This window comes from Saccostrea echinata, unplaced genomic scaffold, assembly GCF_033153115.1.
Source record: "Saccostrea echinata isolate AGI-Se365-2 ecotype Australia unplaced genomic scaffold, CSIRO_AGI_Sech_v1 ptg000001l, whole genome shotgun sequence".
NCBI lineage: Eukaryota > Metazoa > Mollusca > Bivalvia > Ostreida > Ostreidae > Saccostrea > Saccostrea echinata.
The window spans coordinates 11668055-11689200 of record NW_026889750.1 but is presented as its reverse complement, the minus strand read 5'-3'; the positions used below and the strand labels follow the sequence as shown (position 1 = coordinate 11689200).

The 21146-nt window shown below is 34.3% G+C and overlaps 1 protein-coding gene across 1 annotated transcript in view; it reads right to left on the bottom strand.

The window, feature by feature from the left end:
- Window positions 1-532: 532 nt before the first annotated feature.
- The window catches only part of LOC133185515 (large ribosomal subunit protein uL5), a 70288-nt gene continuing 49674 nt past the window's right edge, over window positions 533-21146 (bottom strand). The window contains exons 4-5 of the mRNA XM_061320796.1: window positions 9083-9177; window positions 533-583 (exon numbers count right to left, since the gene is read on the bottom strand). Coding sequence (XP_061176780.1) covers window positions 554-583; window positions 9083-9177 — 125 coding nt within the window. The 3' untranslated portion in view covers window positions 533-553. The remainder of the gene's footprint in view (window positions 584-9082; window positions 9178-21146) is intronic.

Below are 21146 nucleotides of genomic sequence, written 5' to 3'. Positions count from 1 at the left end.
CATGCTTTGAAAATTTTTAAATCTACACTACCCCAGGATGCTTCCACTTAAGTTTCAGCTTTTTTGGCCCAGTTGTTCTTGAAAAGAAGATTTTTTAATGACCCCACCCTATTTGCGTCTCTTCTTGATTATCTCCCCTTGTAAAGGGGTTAGGCACTTCATTTTAAAAATTTACATTCCCCTTCACCAAAGGATGCTTTGTACCAACTTTGGTTAAAATTGCCCTAGTGGTTCTTGAGAAGAAGTTGAAAATGTGAAAAGTTTACAGACGGACAGATGGATGGATAGACAACAGGTGATCAGAAAAGCTCAATCGTGCTTTCAGTTCAGGTGAGCTAAAAATGCTATTTTCAGTATCACTGCAGCAGAACCCAATTTAGTGCGAACAATTTTTTTACAGGAAATTATTTGTTACATATAATACATAATGTTGATCACAGAACCCTGCTTCCACCACATTTTGCATGGTTTTCTCAAAGACATGCTCTTCAAGTTCTAAAAATAAAACAACCCATCCTATGACCTGAATTTATTTTTTTTAGGTACACAGTCTTTACTTTCCAGGAAGAATGATACCATCATACTGAAAAAGAGAAAAGTTAAAATTTTATATGCAGCTAAACAAAATGCACTGCCACAGCATATGATACACCTGTCAAATATTGTTCATTTATCATAAAAAGTTTACAGTGCAAAGAAGAAACTCACTTCAACCTTGGTATAAAGATAGAATGATTTTTCCATTCCTAATGTTTGATGTGCATCTCTTATGGTGTAGTTATCAATTAGAACAAATCATACATCATATATTTCTTCACTGGTTTTGTTAGTTTTACAAATGCCCATCTAGAGCTTTGTTTACTGTATTTTTAAACCAGAAGTCTCTGACGAGACTGTAGCTTTACTGGTTTGTACTTATAACAAAGGAAAAGGAAAGTAGCACTTGGACTTGAAACTTTGCAACAGCAATAAATAGAGTAATGGTCCTTGGTTTAGTCTCTTCTTGTGGCAAGATTTATTGCAATCAGACTAAAACTGAAGGGAGAGTAACCTGTCAAAAGATTTTAACAGAAATTTTGATTTTAGTAACCATGGCAACATCATTCATCAAAAAAATAAAAAAAAATGATAAAGACAACTATGTATCTCAGTGTAGTCTACTTGCATGCCACGTTACATTGAAATTAAAGCAAAACTATAAAAAAAAAAAAAAAAAAAAAAAAAAAAAAAAACAACAAAAAACAGCATTTTGAATGTATTTCACAGAAATTTGTATTTTTAGTAACCATGGCAACACTTCACCAAAATCAAAAACCGATAAACAGAATTATGTATCTCAGTGTAGTCTACTTCTGTGCCAAGTAATTTTGAAATCAGACCAAAACAACAAGAGGAGTAGCGTTTTAAAGGAATTTCACAGAAATTTCTCATTTTAGTAACCATGGCAACAACCGATGAACTAAGTTACATATCTTAGTGTAGTCTACTTCTGTGCCAAGTTATATTGAAATCAGACCAAAACTCTAGGAGGAGTGGTGTTTTCAATGAATTTCACATAAATTTCTATTTTTAGTAACCATGACAAAACCGTTCATCAAAATCATTAAGAGGCCCATGGGCCACAATGCTCACCTGAGTCAATATGGCCCTGCTGTTCTTCGTCAGCAGATTTCTTCTCCTATATATTCATATGTAAAGTTTTGAACGCCTTCTAGGCATACCCTACCCCCAGGTCCCAAGTTTTGAATGAAATTGAACCTTAACTTTCTGAGGATGTTTCTATATTCAAATAACTAATCATGGCTTTGCTGTTCTTGAAAACGGAATTTTAAAGATGCCTGCTACCCTACCGGGGGGCGGGGGGGGGGGGGGGGGGGGGGGGGTCATACTTTGAACAAACTTGAATCTACACTACCTGAGGATGCTTCCATATCAATATGACTAATCATGGCTTTGCTGTTCTTGAGAAGAAGATATTTTAAGAAATTTCATACATATGTTCTTTTGTAAAACTTTGATACCCCATTATGACCCCATCCTACTACTGGAGGATGCCTTGAACAAACTTGAATCTACAATACCTGGGGATGCTTCCATATCAGTATTATTAATCATAGCTTTCCTGTTCTTGAAAAGATTTTTTAAAGATTTTTCCTATATATTCCTATGTAAAACTCTGATCCCCCAATGTGGCCCCATCCTACCCCCGGGGACGGTCATGATTTGAACAAACTTGAATCTTCACGACCAGAGGATGATTCCATATCAATATGAGTAATTAAGGCTTTGTTGTTCTCGAGAAGATTTTTATAGATTTTTTTCCTACATATTCTTATGTAAAATTTTGATCCCCTATTGTAGCCCCATCCTACCCCCAGGGGTGGTCATTCTTTGAACAAACTTGAATCTACACTACCTGAGGATGATTCCATATCAATATGAGTATTTGTGGCTTTGTTGTTCTTGAGAAGAAGATTTTTAAAGATTTTTCCTGTACATTCCTATGTAAAACTTTTATCCCCCATTGTGGCCCCATCCTACCCCCTGGGGGTCATGATTTGACCAAACTTGAATCTACACTATGTTATGAAGGTTTCACATAAGTTTCAACTTTTCTGGCCCAATGGTTCTTGAGAAGATTTTTAAAAGATGACACAAAATTTTCACCAATTCTTAATTATCTCCCCTTGGAAGAGGGCATGGCCCATCATTTGAACAAACTTGAACACCCTTTACCCAAGGATGCTTTGTGGCAAGTTTGGTTGAAATTATCCAGTGGTTCTGAAGAAAAAGTCGAAAATGTGAAAAGTTTACAGAAGGATGGACAGACAGACAGACAAAAAGTGATCAGAAAAGCTCACTTGAGCATTCAACTCAGGTGAGCTAAAAACTGATGCACTAAATTATGTATCTTAGTGTGCAGTTATACTGAAATCAGACCAAAACTCTAGGAGGAGTAGCGTTTTAAAGGAATTTCAAAGAAATTTCTATTTTCAGTAACCATGGCAACACCATTCAAAGAAAACCGATGCACTAAATTATGTATCTTAGTGCAGTTTATTTGTGTGCCAAGTTATATTGTAATCAGACCAAAACTGTAGGAGGAGTTGCGTTTTAAAGGAATTTCACAGAAATTTCTATCTTTAGTAACCATGGCAACATCGTTCATTGAAATCAAAAACCAATGCACTAAATTATGTATCATAGTGTAGTCTACTTGTGTGCCAAGTTATATTGAAATCAGATCAAAACTGTATAAGGAGTAGCGTTTTGAAAAATTGTTTACAGACAGATGGACAGCTAGACAGACGGACATGGGACACCTTACTATCGCATAAGCTCTTCTGGTCTCTGACCAGTAGAGCTAAAAAATTGTAGGAGGAGTAGCGTTTCAAAAGGAATTTTACAGAAATTTCTATTTTTAGTAACCATGGCAACACATTTCATTAAATTCAAAATTTGAATCATCAAAGTCAAAAATAGATGCACTAAATTATGTATCTTAGTGTAGTCTACTTGTGTGCCAAGTAATATTGAAATCAGACCAAAACTGTAGGAGGAGTAGCATTTTGAAAAATTGTTTACAGACAGACAGACAGATGGATGGACGCCTGACACCTAACTATCACATAAGCTCTTCTGGTCTCTGACCAGTACAGCTAAAAATTGATTAACAAAGCTAGAGCCTAACAAGAGGCCCATGGGCCTTATAGGTCACCTGAGTATCATGCAACAACTTTGCCACAATTAAACTGGGTTCACATTTTAAACCAGAGGCCATTAAATTCACAATTTCAAAAGAGGCACACTTGCTCATCATAACTTTACATTTAGTAAGCTTACTTAATACCCAGAGAGAGCAGAAGATAATCAAAGAATTAATGTATTTTCACTATGTAATCATTAGAGCCCTGCCATACACCAGAACCTGGCCATAAAATTCACAATTTTGGAAAAGGCACCTTTACATATTATATCTATACTTTAGTTTCTCAGCTTAATACCCAGGAGAAAAGGAGAAGTTTTCAAAGAATTACTACATTTTTACTATGTATTAAATCAATAGAGCCTGCCCTAACACCAGAACTCCTGACCCAGGGGCCATGAAATTCACAAGTTTTGGAAGAGGCATCCTTACTCATCATAACTATGCCTTCAGTTTGCTAAACACCCAGAATCAAAGATTTTTAAAGAAATAGTGCATTTCACCATATATTCAGCAGAGCCCCATCATAACACCAGAACCTGGAAGAGGCACCTTACATATCATAACTATACTCTAAGTTCATTGGCTTAATACCCAGGAGAAAAGGAGAAGATTGTAAAAGAATTATTGCTTTTTTACTATGTAATCATCAATGCCCCACCCTAAAACCAGAACCCCTGACCAAGGGCCATGAAATTCACAATATAGGAAGACTATAACTATAACATAACTATGCATTCAGTTTGTTTGCCCTGGATCAGAGAATATTTTAAAAGAAATAATGTATTTTCACTACATATTCAACACTGCCCTAATACCAGAACCCCTGACACTGGGGCCATGAAATTCAAAATTTTGGAAGAGGCACCTTACATCATCATAACTATGCATTTATTTTGCTTGCATAATGTCCAGGAGCACTACCTCAGAAAGCTTCCACACAAGTTTCATCTTTTCTGGCCCAGTGGTTCTCGTCAAGAAGATTTTTAAAGATCATTTTTCTATAAATTTCAAGCTGCTTCCACACAAGTTTCAGCTTTTCTGGCCAAAAGGTTCTTGAGAAGAAGATTTTTTTTCTATATATTTCAATGTAAAACTTGGATTCCCTATTGTGGCCCCACCCTACCCCCAGGGGTCATGATTTGAACAATTTAGAATCAACACTACCTTAGGATGATTCCACATAAATTTCAGCTTTTCTGGAAAAGCAGTTGAGAAAAAGATTTTTAAAGATTTTTCCTAAATACAGTTAAACTTCGTCATCTTGAAGTATTTGGGACCGATGACGAACTTTGATATATTCAGGGGTTCGACATATCAAGGGGTTTTAATTCAAATGAACTTCAAATAAACTTCGTGCAGTGAACATGTACTTAATAGTAAAAACCTATCCAATTCCTTCTTCTTTGAAATTCTGTATATGATTTCTTTAAAGATGCTTGGACACAGATTTGAAGTAAATATTTTCTCAAATTTTCTGTATAATTTCATGACATATATGTTGCTATAACATATAAAATATAATAAAAATCTTATTTCATCTCGAAGTTATTAAAACTTCAAATTTCTGGATACGTTGGATTGACACATCCTTGCGCTTTCAGATATTTTAATTTTATTCTTAATACTAAAGAATGTAGTGTATTAATCAAAAATATTAAAACTATAACCCAGAAAATTCAGAGTAGAAATGTTCGAAAGCAAAACCCACTCACAGTATTGTAAGTCCGTGCTCAGAGGTATGTGCAGAGTTTAACAATTGAGCACACCCGGTGAATCACAAACATTAACAATAACAGAGCTCATGCCCTGTTTACAAAAACAGTTTACGTTTCACGGGTGTGTTCAATTTGTTAAACTCTGTACACATCACAGAGCACGGACTGACAATACTGTTGAGTTGGTTTTGCTTTCGCACATTTCTACTCTGAATTATCTGGATTATAGATGTAATATTTTTCATTAATACATAATAAATCGCTTCTTTTCTTAAATATTAAGGATAAAGTTAAAATTTGTGTAAGTGCAAAGATGTGTTAATCAAACGCATCCCAGAATTCGTAGCTCCAATAATTTCCAGATAAAATAAGTTTTTAACTATATTTTCATGTGAAATGCTATTGCAATATGTAGGTCGTGATATTATGCAGAAAATTTGAAAAAATATTAAGTTCAAATCTGTGTCTAAGCACCTTTAATATACATGTACATGTATTAAGCAAAAAAGATTTTTACATCAAGAGCTCTTTACAATTCACAAAATAAAAAGATTGTATAGTATGCACAGAAGTATAATCCTTCTACCAACCCAAGTCAACCGCTAGCATCATTTCCCAAGTATACATAACCAGATATCATCTATGCATCATAAATTAAAAACCAGTCTCTGTTAGAATAACGAAAACGAATTATTCATTTTTTTAATTCATACTGTTCATACATGTATAATCAGTTAAAAGAAAATTATTTTTCCATAATAAAATCAAATGCAAAAGAAGAAACCTTTTGTGACGTTTGTCTAACTACAGAATCACAGGGCACTATAGCACAAGTTTTCACTCCGACACACGCTCACATGATGGTGTGTACTGACGATTGTAAATTCTGCACCCTCATATAGGAAAAATAAATTCTAACTGCATTACAGAATTTTGTTTCACTTTGATGTTTATGGTTTTCACTTTCATATGCATAAACTATGTAAGCGTGCATATTACACATAGCATTAAATAGCGGTTATCAAGATAAACGTACCCCAGCCACAAAATAATTAACGTGTCATCGCTTATGCATTAGACTAAATACAAATAACCTTTGGCTTGCATAATTAATTAAAATCAAAGTAAGCCATACATACACCTCGTATAATTATCGCGCTATTATCTGTTGATCACAGGAACACATGTAACTCGTGCATGACAAACAGTGGTTGTTATCAATAGTACATTCAGTTTACCTATCGGACTTGATCATCAGAGCGGAAAATTATCTTGACTTCGAGCTAACACACGATTTTAATGAATGGGTACACAATTTTACTTCAAGATAACTGGGGTATTCTACATTACCATGTTTGTCATAGAGGGGTTTATTTTAATCAATTATAAAGCAAATTTCATCGGGACTGTGGCCTTACTTCGACATATTCGGGGTATTCGAGATATCCGTGTTCGAGATTTCGAAGTTTAGCTGTATTTCAATATAAAACTTGGATTCTTTATTATGGCCCAACCCCATCCCAGGGGGTCATGATTTGAACAATTTAGAATCTACACTACCCCAGTAGAGGTTCCATATAAGTTTCAGCTTTTTTGGCCTAGTGGTTCTTAAGATTTTTTAATGACTCCACAATGTTTTTGTCTTTTCTTCATTATCTCCCCTTGTAATGGGATTAGGCCCTTCATTTTAACAATTTAAACTCCCCTTCACCCAAGGATGCTTTGTGCCAACTTTGGTTAAAATTGATTCAGTGGTTCTTGAGAAGTTGAAAATATGAAAAGTTTACAGACGGACGAACAGACAGACGGACAACGGGTGATCAGTTTCGGCTTTTCTGGACCAGTGGTTCTTGAGAACAAGATTTTTTTCTATATATTTCAATGTAAAAATTGGATTCCCTATTGTGGCTCCACCCTACCCCCATGGATCATGATTTGAACAATTTAGAATCTATACCACCCCAGGATGCTTCCATATTTCAGCTTTGCTGGCCCAGTGGTTCTTGAGAAGATTTCTAAACATTTTTCCTACAGAATTCTATGTAAAACTTGGATTCTCTTTTGTTCATCCCCCTTTCACCCCCGGGGGTCATGATTTGAACAATTTAGAACTACATTATCCCAGGATGCTTCCACATAAGCTTCAGCCTTTCTGGACCGGTGGGTCTTGAAAAGAAGATTTTTAAAGATTTTTTTTCTATATATTTCAATGTAAAACTTGAATTCCCTATTGTGCCCCCCCCATCCCCCCACCCAGGTCATGATTTGAACAACTGAGAATCTATACTACCCCAGGATGCTTCCATATAAGTTTCAGCTTTTATGGCCCAGTGGTTCTTGAGAGATTATTTCTACACATTTTTACTATATATTTCTATGTAAAACTTGGATTCTCTGATGTGGTCCCACCCTACCTCCCAGGGGTCATTGATTTGAACAATTTAGAATCTACACTACCCCAGTATGCTTCCACATAATTTTAAGCTTTTCTGGCCCAGTGGTTCTTAAGAAGAGGATTTTTAAAGATTTATTTCTATATATTTCAATGTAAAGCTTGGTTTCTCTATTGTGGCTACTTCCTAGAGTTTGAGTTTTCAGCTCAGGTGAGCTAAAATTAGGGACAGAAGACTCACTTTGAGCAATCAAGAATTTAAAGAGATGGAAGTTCCAGCCATCAAGAATTACCTGTAGATGACTTCTAGTTCTACATTTTAGAAAAACTTTCTTCAGTAAACTACAAAATACTGCCTAATTTTATTCCAAACGTCCTAAATTAAGGACATATGCAAGGTTCCTGGATATCTTACAGAATTTTTCAAGAACTCTGGAGTAGGTTTAATGGTATTAAACAGGTTATATTCTGGTTAGTTTCACCCACCAAGCTAACATACTTTTTTATATTTCGTCAAATGAATGATTTTACAAAATTCTCAATGCATTTCCTATGCAAAATGTTGATAAAAGGGACCTACATAATTTTTCACCACATGATTTCTCCTAAACCCATTTATTTCATATTGTTCATGTATTATATACATTATTGTATCCTCTTTTCCTAAGACATCTAGATATTTCAGCTGAAAAAAATTATATGTAGTTCTAAACAAGACACAGACATAGCAGCACTGATCTTTATTTTAGAGTTACTTCCCTTAACATCTATAAATGGTCAATAGACTAATTGACTGTTTCTATTTTGTAATTTACTTCATTAGAAACAAATTGTCCTTAAAATATTGGTATGGATTTGTTTTTAATTTTTATTTGTAGATACTAAATGGTGCCTCCTTCACACCACCTAAGTACTGTTCTCAGCCGGTCTACCTTTAAGCATGTCTTATCTTTGCCCTTCCCAGCATAGCATCTGTTGGCTCTCTGTCCCCTGAACACGATATACAAGAAAGTCATCAATACTTTTCTTTCTTGCTGTATAGATAATTCTACTGTTGAAGGAAGCACACATGCTTTTGTTTACCTCTGTAACATACGCTTTATTGGTTTTTACCACATGGAAAAATTCTACACAGGAGATCACTCTCAATCACAGTTTTATAAGTGAAAAAACCCGTGTAAAAAACCTTTTTTCTCCTGAAAACCTTGCCTTTCCAATGTACTTAATCACTTTTCTGTATTTAAATCTCTTTTTAAAGTATTATACCTTCTGTTGAAACCATTTCATAGCTTCCTCTTTTGAAATCTTATGCTGTGGACCTATCTTACTTTTTCTCTGTCGTCTGTATGCAATGTTGAAACCTGTAAAACAGTACATTTTGCACCATTAATAATTTCTGCTACACTGATCTACATTCATATCATATTTTACAATCAAATTATCAATCACCATGATGATGTCAAAATTAAAGTAACCTATGCAAGTTTACATTTTAAATTCTCCTCCCCCAACCAAAAACATCAAAAGCCTGGGGGGTTTCAAAGACTTTTCATATGATAAAAAATTACAAAATATTAAAAATTTTGGCTAGTGAAATATATAAATAACAACAAATATGTCCACAGGACATGAATGCCCCACCCAGGGTTTATTAGTAATGCAACATGAAAATTTGTATTAGTGTATGAAGTTTGATGAATATACCTTGAATAGTTTCTTTAAAACTGAGTTCAATACACAATAAATAGTAAAGTCAAAGGTTATTGGGAAGGTCATGGTAAAAAAAAAACAAGAAGCCCAAGGGCTACAATGCTCAGTGGTTCACTTTGACCCTGCTGTTCTGCATCAAAATTTTTCCTAAACATACATTTATTCCTCTGTAATTTTTATTGCCCTTTTTGACCCCATCCTTCACACAGGTTCTGTGATTTGAACAATTGATGTAAACTACCAGAGGATACTTCCACATTAATATGATTTATAATGGATTTCAAGGATTTTTCACTATTTAATACCTATTATGGATCCACTGACCCCTGGGGGCCATGATTTGAACAATTTATGCCCTGTTCACACAAAGAGTTTAATTCACAGTAATTTTATGTGAAATAAGACTAGAAAACTGACCAGTCAGCAAGGGCCCCACCGATGGATAGAAATATAAGGGTGCAGCTTACAGAATGAGAATTTTAATTGATTACAAATATTTAAAAAAGATATGAAGAAGAATATGCAACAACAACTGTATTCATAAAATTTCAAGATGCATGCAATTCCTAAATATCCAATAACCTGTAAATAGTATTCGTGTATTTACATAAGGCAGCAAAAAACATATCTTTAATAATTCAATTAAATGTATATTTAAACAAAAATAAAGCATGTGTTTAATAAAATGCCAGCCTTCAGTGAATGCAAATATCACCCAGGCTTGACCTTAACTTCAAAACAAACATCAGTTGCAGACAAAGGTGTTAATTTATCTTAAAGTGACAAATAAATTTATCTTAAAGTGACAAATAAAGATACGCCTCTAAAATTTTCTGCACCAGGCAAGATAATTAATCCCTGGGGATTAATTGTACTGCTCTCTCATCCTTATCTTCTAAGTTTACAATAAGAACTTTTCAGTAATGATAGAATGAGGTTATTATCAAACTACCTGTTAAAATTAATAGTATTCTTGAATCTACATAAGGCAGCAAAAAAAATAAATAAATAAATAAATAAATAAAATAAAATAAATAAATTAAAAACAAAAACAAAAAAAGATATCTTTATGTATATCTTGCTTTTGGAATTCAATAAAATCATAACTCATTGTGTACTTTTCCAAAATAAAGTATGAACATTATTTAAATCCGTATTTCAGAGAATGTAATTATTATTCAGAATTGACCTTAACTTCAAAACAAACTTCATTTGCAGACAGAGGTGTAAATTAATCTCAATATGACAGAAACAGATAATGCTTTGGATTTTCTTCAAGAGGAAAGTTAATTAATCCCACGGGACTAGTTGCAGCTTTCATACTTTACAATAGGAACATTCTCAGCAGTTATCCCTCTTTGCCCTGGCATTCATTCTAATGTAAAGTTAACGAATCTACCCCACCACCCCAGTTCCAAACTGGATGACATAGAGAACCAAACTTAGCATCAAAAAATGTCTTACTGCCTATTCAATCAACATACCAAATTTGAATTTAATTGGTCAACTATAAAAAAAGTTATTAGAAAAGAAAAAAAAAAAAAAAAGAAAATTTGTGGACGGAAGAATGGCAGACGGACTGACACCTGCAAATCCTTGTGGGACCCTAATAATGTGAATTTAACTTATGCAAATTAAATTGCGTTCACATGACAGCTAATGCGAAGTTAACTAATAATGCGAATTAAAATTTCATTTCTACAATAATGCTTTCAGTAAGGCTTTCATGACATCATTTGCAAATCAGGTCACAAATGCAGAGCAGATTATTTTGACATAATATCGTAGTGACACATTTTAGTGATTAACATAATTTTCCTTTGTTTTTCTCTCAAAAATAGCACATATCAGATATGTAGCATGTAACTTAATTCTGCCATTATGCTAGGGGTGAAACGGTTCACCGCGGTATTTTTTCTCGGTTTGATACACCGTGCAAAATCTCTAATTTTCGGTTCTGTTCATTTTTCGGTCTGGATCGTTATTCAGTCGGGTTTGGCATAAGGAAAAACACGTTACTCAGTATCAATAAGTATAGAAAACGTAAATTTTTGATGACTGATAGCTTGTAAAATAATTTTTGACAGTCAAATAATTTTAATCAATTTCTTCTAGTCAATTTGCAAATAAAATTCGTAAAATATGTGACTAGATTTAGAAAAAGAAAGCATAAAACAACGTTGAATTTGTTTCCTTCTATCAAAATGTATCGTATCGAAAATAACCGAACCGAGACATTATACAATACGTATCGAACCGTGAAGGAGGTGTATCGTTTCACCCCTACATTATGCATGCATTAGAATTTAATTACAATTAGCTTCGCTTAGCGTTGACACAGAGGTAATGTGAAGTAATTTAATGCACAGTAAACTAGTTCGAATTAAACCAATTTGCATTAAATTCTCCATGTGAACAGGGCATTAAAATCTATACTAACTCAGGAAGCTTCCACATATATTTCAGCTTCCTAGTCCAATGAGAAGAAGATTTATAAACATTTTTCCTATATATTTTAATGTAAAACTTTGATTCCCTTTTGTGGCCCTATCACCAGTGAAATGGCTCCCATTTCACTTTTGATATCATGTTACATATATTCAATGATTTTTTTGTTTTTTAAACCACCACCCCGTCCTTTTGAATTAGGAAAAGTTAGCAACATTTTCCTCAAATTGGGAAAAATCATTTATAGTAAATTAGAATGCTAAAAAATACATTAAATAATCAAACTAAGTAACAACAACAGTTTTGTTTGATTTTAACTTTGAATTTAATTTAAATTCATAAAAAAATCATTTAAAAAAATTAACATCAATATTTTATTGAATGTGTACATGGCTTATATTAGGCCAACATTTTTTTATTAAATGACTTGTTGGAAATTTTTTTGAAAAATTGGGTCCAAGGGGGGGGGGGGGGATAAATAAAAATAAAATTCCATACTTTACACAGTCGACTAAAAAAATAAGAATAAAATTGGAAAAAGTGTCTGATTTTTTTTTTTCAATTATTTGATAAAAATTGCCATATATACAGTGTAGAGCTTAAAATATGATAACCGCAACACAAAAACTTAAGTAGACTATTAAACCCTTATGAGAAATGGGGGAAATCTAAGGAATTTTTTTTATCAAAATATTCATCATCATCATGAATACAAGACAACCAAAGGAAAAAGTTTATAATGAGAACCTCACTATGCTCAAAGTACTGAAAAAAATCATGTACCAACAAATCAAAAATGGAAAATATTGTTATAAAGAAAATCTCAATATATTAATATAAAACCCAGAATCATGATTTGAACAGTTAACCCTGTATTTTACAATACAGCATATGTTAATGCAGATGAACAAACTTCTGAAAGCTTGAAAGTATTAACACATTAAATACCGGAGTTGCACCAGAGTTCTTTCTTACTCCTGTAACAACACACTAGATACAAGATGATGTCCGTACACTATATTTAGATTTCACTCTCATAGTAAGTATCGTACATTAAATTAAAAGTCTACTTTTATTTTCTATAAACAGCCATGAAATAGCAAAAACGTGAATACGGTGGCGTTTCCGGTTGGCGGATCTAAGTTACTGGCAATTTTTAATGAAACTGACTACAAACAATTGTTTATTATTTCATAAAACGTCATGACTGAATTATTCAATCAAAACTTGATTTAAATGATATAAAAGAAATAAGTTGTAAAACCAATTAAAAAGGGAAATGTGCAAATTATTTTTGTCATTCACCGATCTTAATATTGACGGAAGCTTCTAGAACATCATATAGCATCGAGCCCGATGTTTAAAAAACGAGGCGCTTATAGCTGCACAACATAAAAAAAAGCTTTTGTGTGATTGGTCATTGAAATAATGGTAAATCATTAATAAAACTAGAAGTCGTGAATATATTTACATATTGAAAAACTATTACAAATATATACATGTATGTAGTATGTTTTCCTAATAAATTTATCAGTAAAATTTTTATTTTTTTTAATTTAACATATTTTATTACGTAGAATCATAAATGGATTGGGCAGCAGGCATAGCCTATATAAGCCCTCTCCACATAGAGAAGTCAAAAGGTAAAATTTGTATATATTCCTTACCGAGAGCATCGTGGCAATGAACCCGAAGTTAATTTGTACTTCGTAATAAACTTGCTTACATGTAAAGAGAAAATTAATGAATAAGGTGTTGTTCAAAAACAATTACAGATGTAAAATTTTGTGCTTTAATCAATACATTTCATTTTTTTTTTCTGAAAACAGTCTTTTGTATCAAATACTCTACCTATTCATTGGGTGTTAAAAGCTTATTTTCCAAAGGTACCGTAAGTTTTGGAAGATAAGACGATACTTTTTTCTCAGAACCGCTGGGGTCGTCCTATTTAACGAATTGACCTATCTAAGACTCAAATTTACGAAAAATGTCCCCAAATCGGTAAAATTTACGTCAATTTTAAAGCAAATCTGTGCCATTTTCGTATTTTTAAAAATTATTTTACCGAGAGAAAAGTAATAAACAATAAAGAATTAAAAATTTATTCCATTGATTTCTAACAAAATAAATTCCATTAAGTATCCGTCGATGCACCAAAAAAACTTATTACCGGTATATCATCTAGTACAGGTGACTCTCGATGGCTCGAACTGCGATCTCTCAAAGTTCTCGATCTCTCGAAGTGAACCCCCGGTCCCGTTTTTTCCCCTCTATATAACTTAGCAAATTTATTCCTGATCTCTCAAACTCCCAATCTCTCGAAGTTCTCTATCTCTCGAACCAAGACCTGGGTCCCATTACACATATTTCATTGTTTTTTACTCTCTATCTCTCGAAGTTTTGATAGCGCATGTATACACGTCGATCCAGCGTAAAATTAATTCAGCTTGGACTTATCTGGATAACAGTGAACGCCTAGGGCTGGGATGGACGGGTTAATTGGGTGTTTACATAGATGATACTACACCTGTGAGTAGTCCGAGTGTTGATAAAATTAATTGGTTAATTGGTAAATTATAAACCAATAGCTTCACAACTTATTTTGACTGGACGAGATGATAATTTTGAGAAAATAATTTAGGGACGTGTCAGTAATTTTCCATAGATTATGAACTTTAATATTATTAGAGTTTACACAATCCCAGTTTGGCAAACATTGCACAAGAAATCCTATCTCAAGAATTGTATTCCGATTACGAGCAATCTAGTGAAGGACCGATCAAGCCCGCAAACCAATTCGCACGGGGTTAGCAAAATTGCTATTCAGGTTTCATGTAATCATGAAATGAGAACAAATAAATATTGAAACTTAAGTTAATCATTTCATTTATTCAAAACACGATCATTGCTGTTGAAATCAAGTGAATTACCTGTAAAATACGAATAAAAACGTGTAATGACATTATCAACATATACTTTTGGTATGTATAATAGTAGAACAGTGATGATCGGAACTGAAAATTCCGGATTTTATTCACTTTCTATCTCTCAAACCCCCCGATCTCTCGAACTTTTCTTACGGTCCTTTGAACTTCGAGAGATCAAGAGTCACCTGTAATTAATGTCTCAAAGTATATTTACAACATGCTGTGTCCATCTTGTGAAGTTGGAAGTCGCAATCGTTTACTAAAAAGAAAACCGCAGCCGTATCAAAATTTAAAATACGGAAAAGTTTCCACAATCGCAATTGTAATCTTTTTTTACCATTTATTTGTAACGATTAATTGAAATAGTATGCTTAAAAATTTTTTCATTGTCTTGTGATATTTATTTAAATGTAAAATGCATGAAGTAAATTGTTGCCAGTAAATTCCTAAATTTATTTACCAAATATACTGCTAGTATTAACTATTTAATTATATAACTTAATTAATTATAATAAAACGAACTTATCTTGAATATACTATTATACGTTTTTGGAAGTTATAAATTCATTTATTCATGATACATTATTTTTTATTCAAAGTTGTTTTTTTTTTTTACCTTAAGTTTTGGTAGATAAGACGATACTTTTTTTCTCGGAACCGCTGGGATCGTCCTATTTAACGAATCGACCTATCTAAGGCTCAAGTTTATGAAAAATGCCTCCAAATCAGTAAAATTTACGTCAATTTTAAAGCAAATCTGTGCCATTTTCGTATTTTATAAAATTATTTTACCGAGAAAAAAAAAAAAATAATAAAGAATTAAATATTTGTTCCACTCATTTCTTACAAAATAAGTTCCATTAAATATCCGTCGATGTACAAAAAAAAAACTTATTACCGGTATATCTTCTAGTAATTAATGTTTCAAAGTATATTTACAACATGCTGTGTCCATCTTGTGAAGTTGGAAGTCGCAATCGATTACTAAAAAGAAAACTGCAGCCGTATCAAAATTTAAAATACGGAAGAGTTTTCAAAATCTCAATTGTAATCTTTTTTTTTTACCATTTATTTGTAACGATTAATTGAAATAGTATGCCTAAATATTTGTTCATTGTCTTGTGATATTTATTTAAATGTAAAATGCGTGAAGTAAATTGTTGCCAGTAAATTCCTAGAATTTATTTACCAAATATACCGCTAGTAATAACTATTTTGTTTTTTATCTTAATTAATTAAAATAAAACGAACTTATCTTGAATATACTATTAATATGTTTTTGGAAGTTATAAATTCATTTATTTACTATACGTTATTTTTTATTCACAGTTTTTTTTTTTTGGTTTTTGTTTTACAAAATAAATATTTTTTTAAATGATCGAATTGAAAGCTTCCTCGTACCCAAGGGGTACACTGAATTATACAAAGATTGGCTTCTAATAGAATTTTAATTGTCTGACAGATAAAGGGATATACACTGTGTACACAAAGGTGTAAACACCTGTGTTGGTTAAAACACCTGCGGGGCATGATTAACAGATCCACGTGCCGTTACAGTGGTATTAGTGCTATACATCATTGAACAAACAGAACTGTGAAATTCTTGATGACTGTTAAATTGCGAATGTACTCTCAATTAAATTTTTTACAACAATATCTCATGCAAAATTATAGCATGTTAATATGATTAATTTCATTTGTGCATTGTTACATGTAATAGTCATTTGCGTGTTTTAGCAAATCCCTGGACAAGAAAATATAAAAATGACGGTCATCAAAGTTAATTTTTTACCCCGGTAAATAATGTCGGAATAAAAGAATGTGTCCACGATGTTCTAAAATGGAAATGATTTTTGTTTGATTTCGGGTATTTCCCTAATTATAGCTGTTTTATACTACCGTATTTATGTGTTTAACGACAGAGTCAAACTACGACGGCATTGAACAGGCAAGTTGGAGAAAATACGTTATATCACAATTCAAGGAAGTTTTGACTACGTTTGTATAAAACACTATTAAAATACTGTACTCATAAATATACTAGTTTATTTTCTCAATACGTTAATATCACAGGTTAAGTTAAAGAGGTTTACATGTTCTGATACGTACCTGGTAGTATCTACGTAAGATTTCTAGAAATCGATAAACAAAGCCTCGTCCTATCTTCCGAATTCGTCCTATCTAAGGATTTTTTAAAAATTACGGCTGAAAATGAGCCTTTCGACCTATACACCCCATCGACATATACCCCAAAACTTACATTATAACTAATTTTTATCCAATAATTTGCAAAGATTTTTAACCAATAATTTAATCAGAATACTAAACTTGTAACAAGAGGCCCAAGGGCCTTAACGGTCACCTGAGTGTAATACAACAATTTAGAGGATCCATAGAGTATAAAATGAACTGAAAGGTGAAGCTTTGTTGCCCAAAAGCAAGAAAACTAGGATGATCAGGATCAACAAAATAATTAATCTAGTATTCATTGACAGTTTATAAATAAGGTTCTAATCTGTTCCCCATTTATCACTATCACTATACAGTATATTAAATAACTATCAGTGCTTCTGTACTATTTTAATTCCTTGTTGAAATCTCTTACATTGGCCTCTCTTGGTCTTTGATGAACATTTAATAAGACAAGTTATTATTGTTCCATTTTTATTTATCTATTAATTACAAGTCTACCTGATCATTAAAACTACGAAAATACTTTTTGTATTATACAATAAAAATTCTTGCATAATTCTCTTATTCTATTAACCTCTAAAGTACATTGTTTACAGTGATTAATTATCAAAAGTAAACAGCAAAGGGGAATAACTCCTCTCAGTAGAATACAAATTACTAGAGCCCTGGCCAGGATCAGAAGACTTGACCAAATGGTCCAGATGTTCAATCTGTTAAAAATACCCTTCCTTATTAAATCTTTTTGTCTCTGATATGCCCAAGTGAAAAGTTTTTAAAGGAATAATGCATTTTTACTACAGATTCACTATATCATCAATAGAGCCCCCCCCCCCCCTCCCCACCGAGAAATGCTAGAGTCTCTCACCCTGGGACCAGAAGTTTGCTCATCATAAGTAATCACTTTGTTTATCCGCTTAACACTAAGGAGCTTTTCACTAGAACCCTTGACCCTGGAGCCATGAAATTCACAATTTTGGAAGAGGCATCCTTGCGTATCATAACAATGTACTAAGTTTGTTTAAATAGTACCCAGGGGCAGAGAAGAAGATTTTCAAAGAAAAAATTCACCTTCACTATAGGATCTATATAGCCCCACCCTAGAACCAGAACCCCTGACCCAGGGGCCATGAATTTCAAAATTTTGGAAGAGGCATCATGTCTTATCATAACAATGTACTTACTAGTTTGTTTCAAAAATACCCAGGAGCAGAGAAGAAGATTTTTAAAGCATTAATGCATTTTCACTATATAATAAATAGAGCCCAGCCCCAACATCAGAACCCCTGATCCAGGGGTCATGAAATTCACTACCCTTGCTTATCATAACTATGTATTTAATTTGTTTAAATAATACCCAGGAGTAGAGAAGAAGATTTTCAAAGAAATAATGCACTTTCACTATATGATCTATATAGCCCCGCCCTAGCACCAGAACCACTGACCCTGGGGCCATGAATTTCACAATTTTGGTAGAGTCCCTCATGCTTATCATAACTATGTATTCAATTTGTTTCAATAATACCCAGGAGTATAGAAGAAGATTTTCAAAGAAAAATGCACTTTCACTATATGATCTATATAGCCCCCCCCCCCCCCAGCAACAGAACCCCTGACCCTGGGGTTATGAATTTCACAATTTTGGTAGAGTCCCTCTTGCTTATCATAACTATGTATTTAATTTGTTTCAATAGTACCCAGGAGTAGAGAAGTAGATTTCCAAAGAATAATGCACTTTCACTATATGATCTATATAGCCCAACCCTAGCACCAGAACCCCTGACCCTGGGGCCATGAATTTCACAATTTTGGTAGAGGGGTCAATGCTTATTACAATCATGCCAACAGTTTGACTGCTTGATGTCCAGGAGTAGAGAAGAAGATTTTCAAAGAAATAATGCACTTTCAATGTATGATCTATATAGCCCCCCCCCCCCCCCAGCAACAGAACCCCTGACCCTGGGGTTATGAATTTCACAATTTTGGTAGAGTCCCTCTAGCTCATCATAACTATGTATTTAATTTGTTTCAATAATACCCAGGAGTAGAGAAGAAGATTTTCAAAGAAATAATGCACTTTCACTATATGATCTATATAGCCCCACCCTAGCACCAGAACCACTGACCCTGGGGCCATGAATTTCACAATTTTGGTAGAGTCACCCTTGCTTATCATAACTATGTATTCAATTTGTTTCAATAATACCCAGGAGTAGAGAAGAAGATTTTCAAAGAAATAATGCACTTTCACTATATGATCTATATAGCCCCCCCCCCAGCAACAGAACCCCTGACCCTGGGGCCATGAATTTCACAATTTTGGTAGAGTCACCTTTGTTTATTATAACTATGTATTCAATTTGTTTCAATAATACCCAGGAGTAGAGAAGAAGATTTTCAAAGAAATAATGCACTTTCACTATATGATCTATATAGCCCCCCCCCCCCCCCAGCAACAGAACCCCTGACCCTGGGGTTATGAATTTCACAATTTTGGTAGAGTCCCTCTTGCTTATCATAACTATGTATTTAATTTGTTTCAATAGTACCCAGGAGTAGAGAAGAAGATTTCCAAAGAAATAATGCACTTTCACTATATGATCTATATAGCCCAACCCTAGCACCAGAACCCCTGACCCTGGGGCCATGAATTTCACAATTTTGGTAGAGGGGTCAATGCTTATTACAATCATGCCAACAGTTTGACTGCTTGATGTCCAGGAGTAAAGAAGAAGATTTTTAAAGATTGCATTAATTTTGGTGGTTTTAGCCCCACCCCTCAGGCCCCAGGGGGGCAGGGACCATGATATTCAAAAATTTTGTTTCCCTTCACACATAGATGCCATATGCTAAAATTGGCTGAAATTGGTTCAGCAGTTTCAGAGAAGAAGCTGAAAATGTTCAAATGTTAACACACGACGGACGACGGACGATGGACGACGACGGACGAAAACAGATAGCAATAGGTCACCTGAGTGACTCAGGTGACCTAAAAACAAATCTATTGTCTTTAGAAAACCAATCAGACATGTGATTAAAAAAACAAAACCGTCAATCAGAAAACGTTTTACAATTGAGTATGTTTTGATAGCATAACATTTCGATCCGTCGAAGCGTTTAAAAGGGGGGCTATGAGTTCACTGGGTATCAAAGTCACAATGCCTCCAGTACAGTCGTGCCGGTCCTACATCGCAGGGTTCAAGCTTGAAGTAGTCCAGTATGCTGAGGAAAATGGTGGAAAGATGGCAGCACAACGACATTATGGAGTCAGCGAGAAGGTCATCAGAACCTGGCGAAAGCAGAAAGATGTCCTCCGGCAGACGAAGAAGACCAGGAAAGCCTTCCGCGGCCACACTGCATACTGGCCTGAACTCGAGAACCATCTCGAGGAATTCGTCATGGAGCAGAAAGCCGCCTGTAGAGCAGTCAGCACCGTCCAGTTAAGACTAAAGGACGTAGACTTGGCACAGACCATGAAGATCAACGACTTCAAGGGTACAGCGTCCTGGTGCTACCGTTTCATGAAACAAAAGTCTTTAAGTATACGTCAGCGTACCACCCTAGCTCAGCAGCTTCCAGACAACCACGTCCAGAAAATCGCATCATTCCAGCAGTTTGTAATGGAGCAGATCCAGCGACACAACTTAAGCAGCAACAACATCATCAACATGGATGAAGTTCCCCTGACATTCGACATCCCGATGAACCGGACCATCGACAACCAGGGTGCAAAGTCCATCACCATCCGGACCACCGGCCACAAAAAATCATCCTTCACCGTAGTCCTCAGCTGTACTGCTACTGGCAAAAAACCTTCCACCCATGGTTGTCTTCAAGCGGAAAACCGCTATTAAAGAAAAGATGCCTTCTGGTATTGTGGTTCACCAGAACGAGAAGGGGTGGATGGACAACGATGTTATGGATCTGTGGCTGACTTCCTGCTACGTTAAACCACCAGGAGGGTTCTTTCGACAAACCAAGAGCTTGCTTGTCCTCGACTCGATGAGAGCCCACATCGGCGACGTCACCAAGGACAGAATAAAGTCAACAGGGAC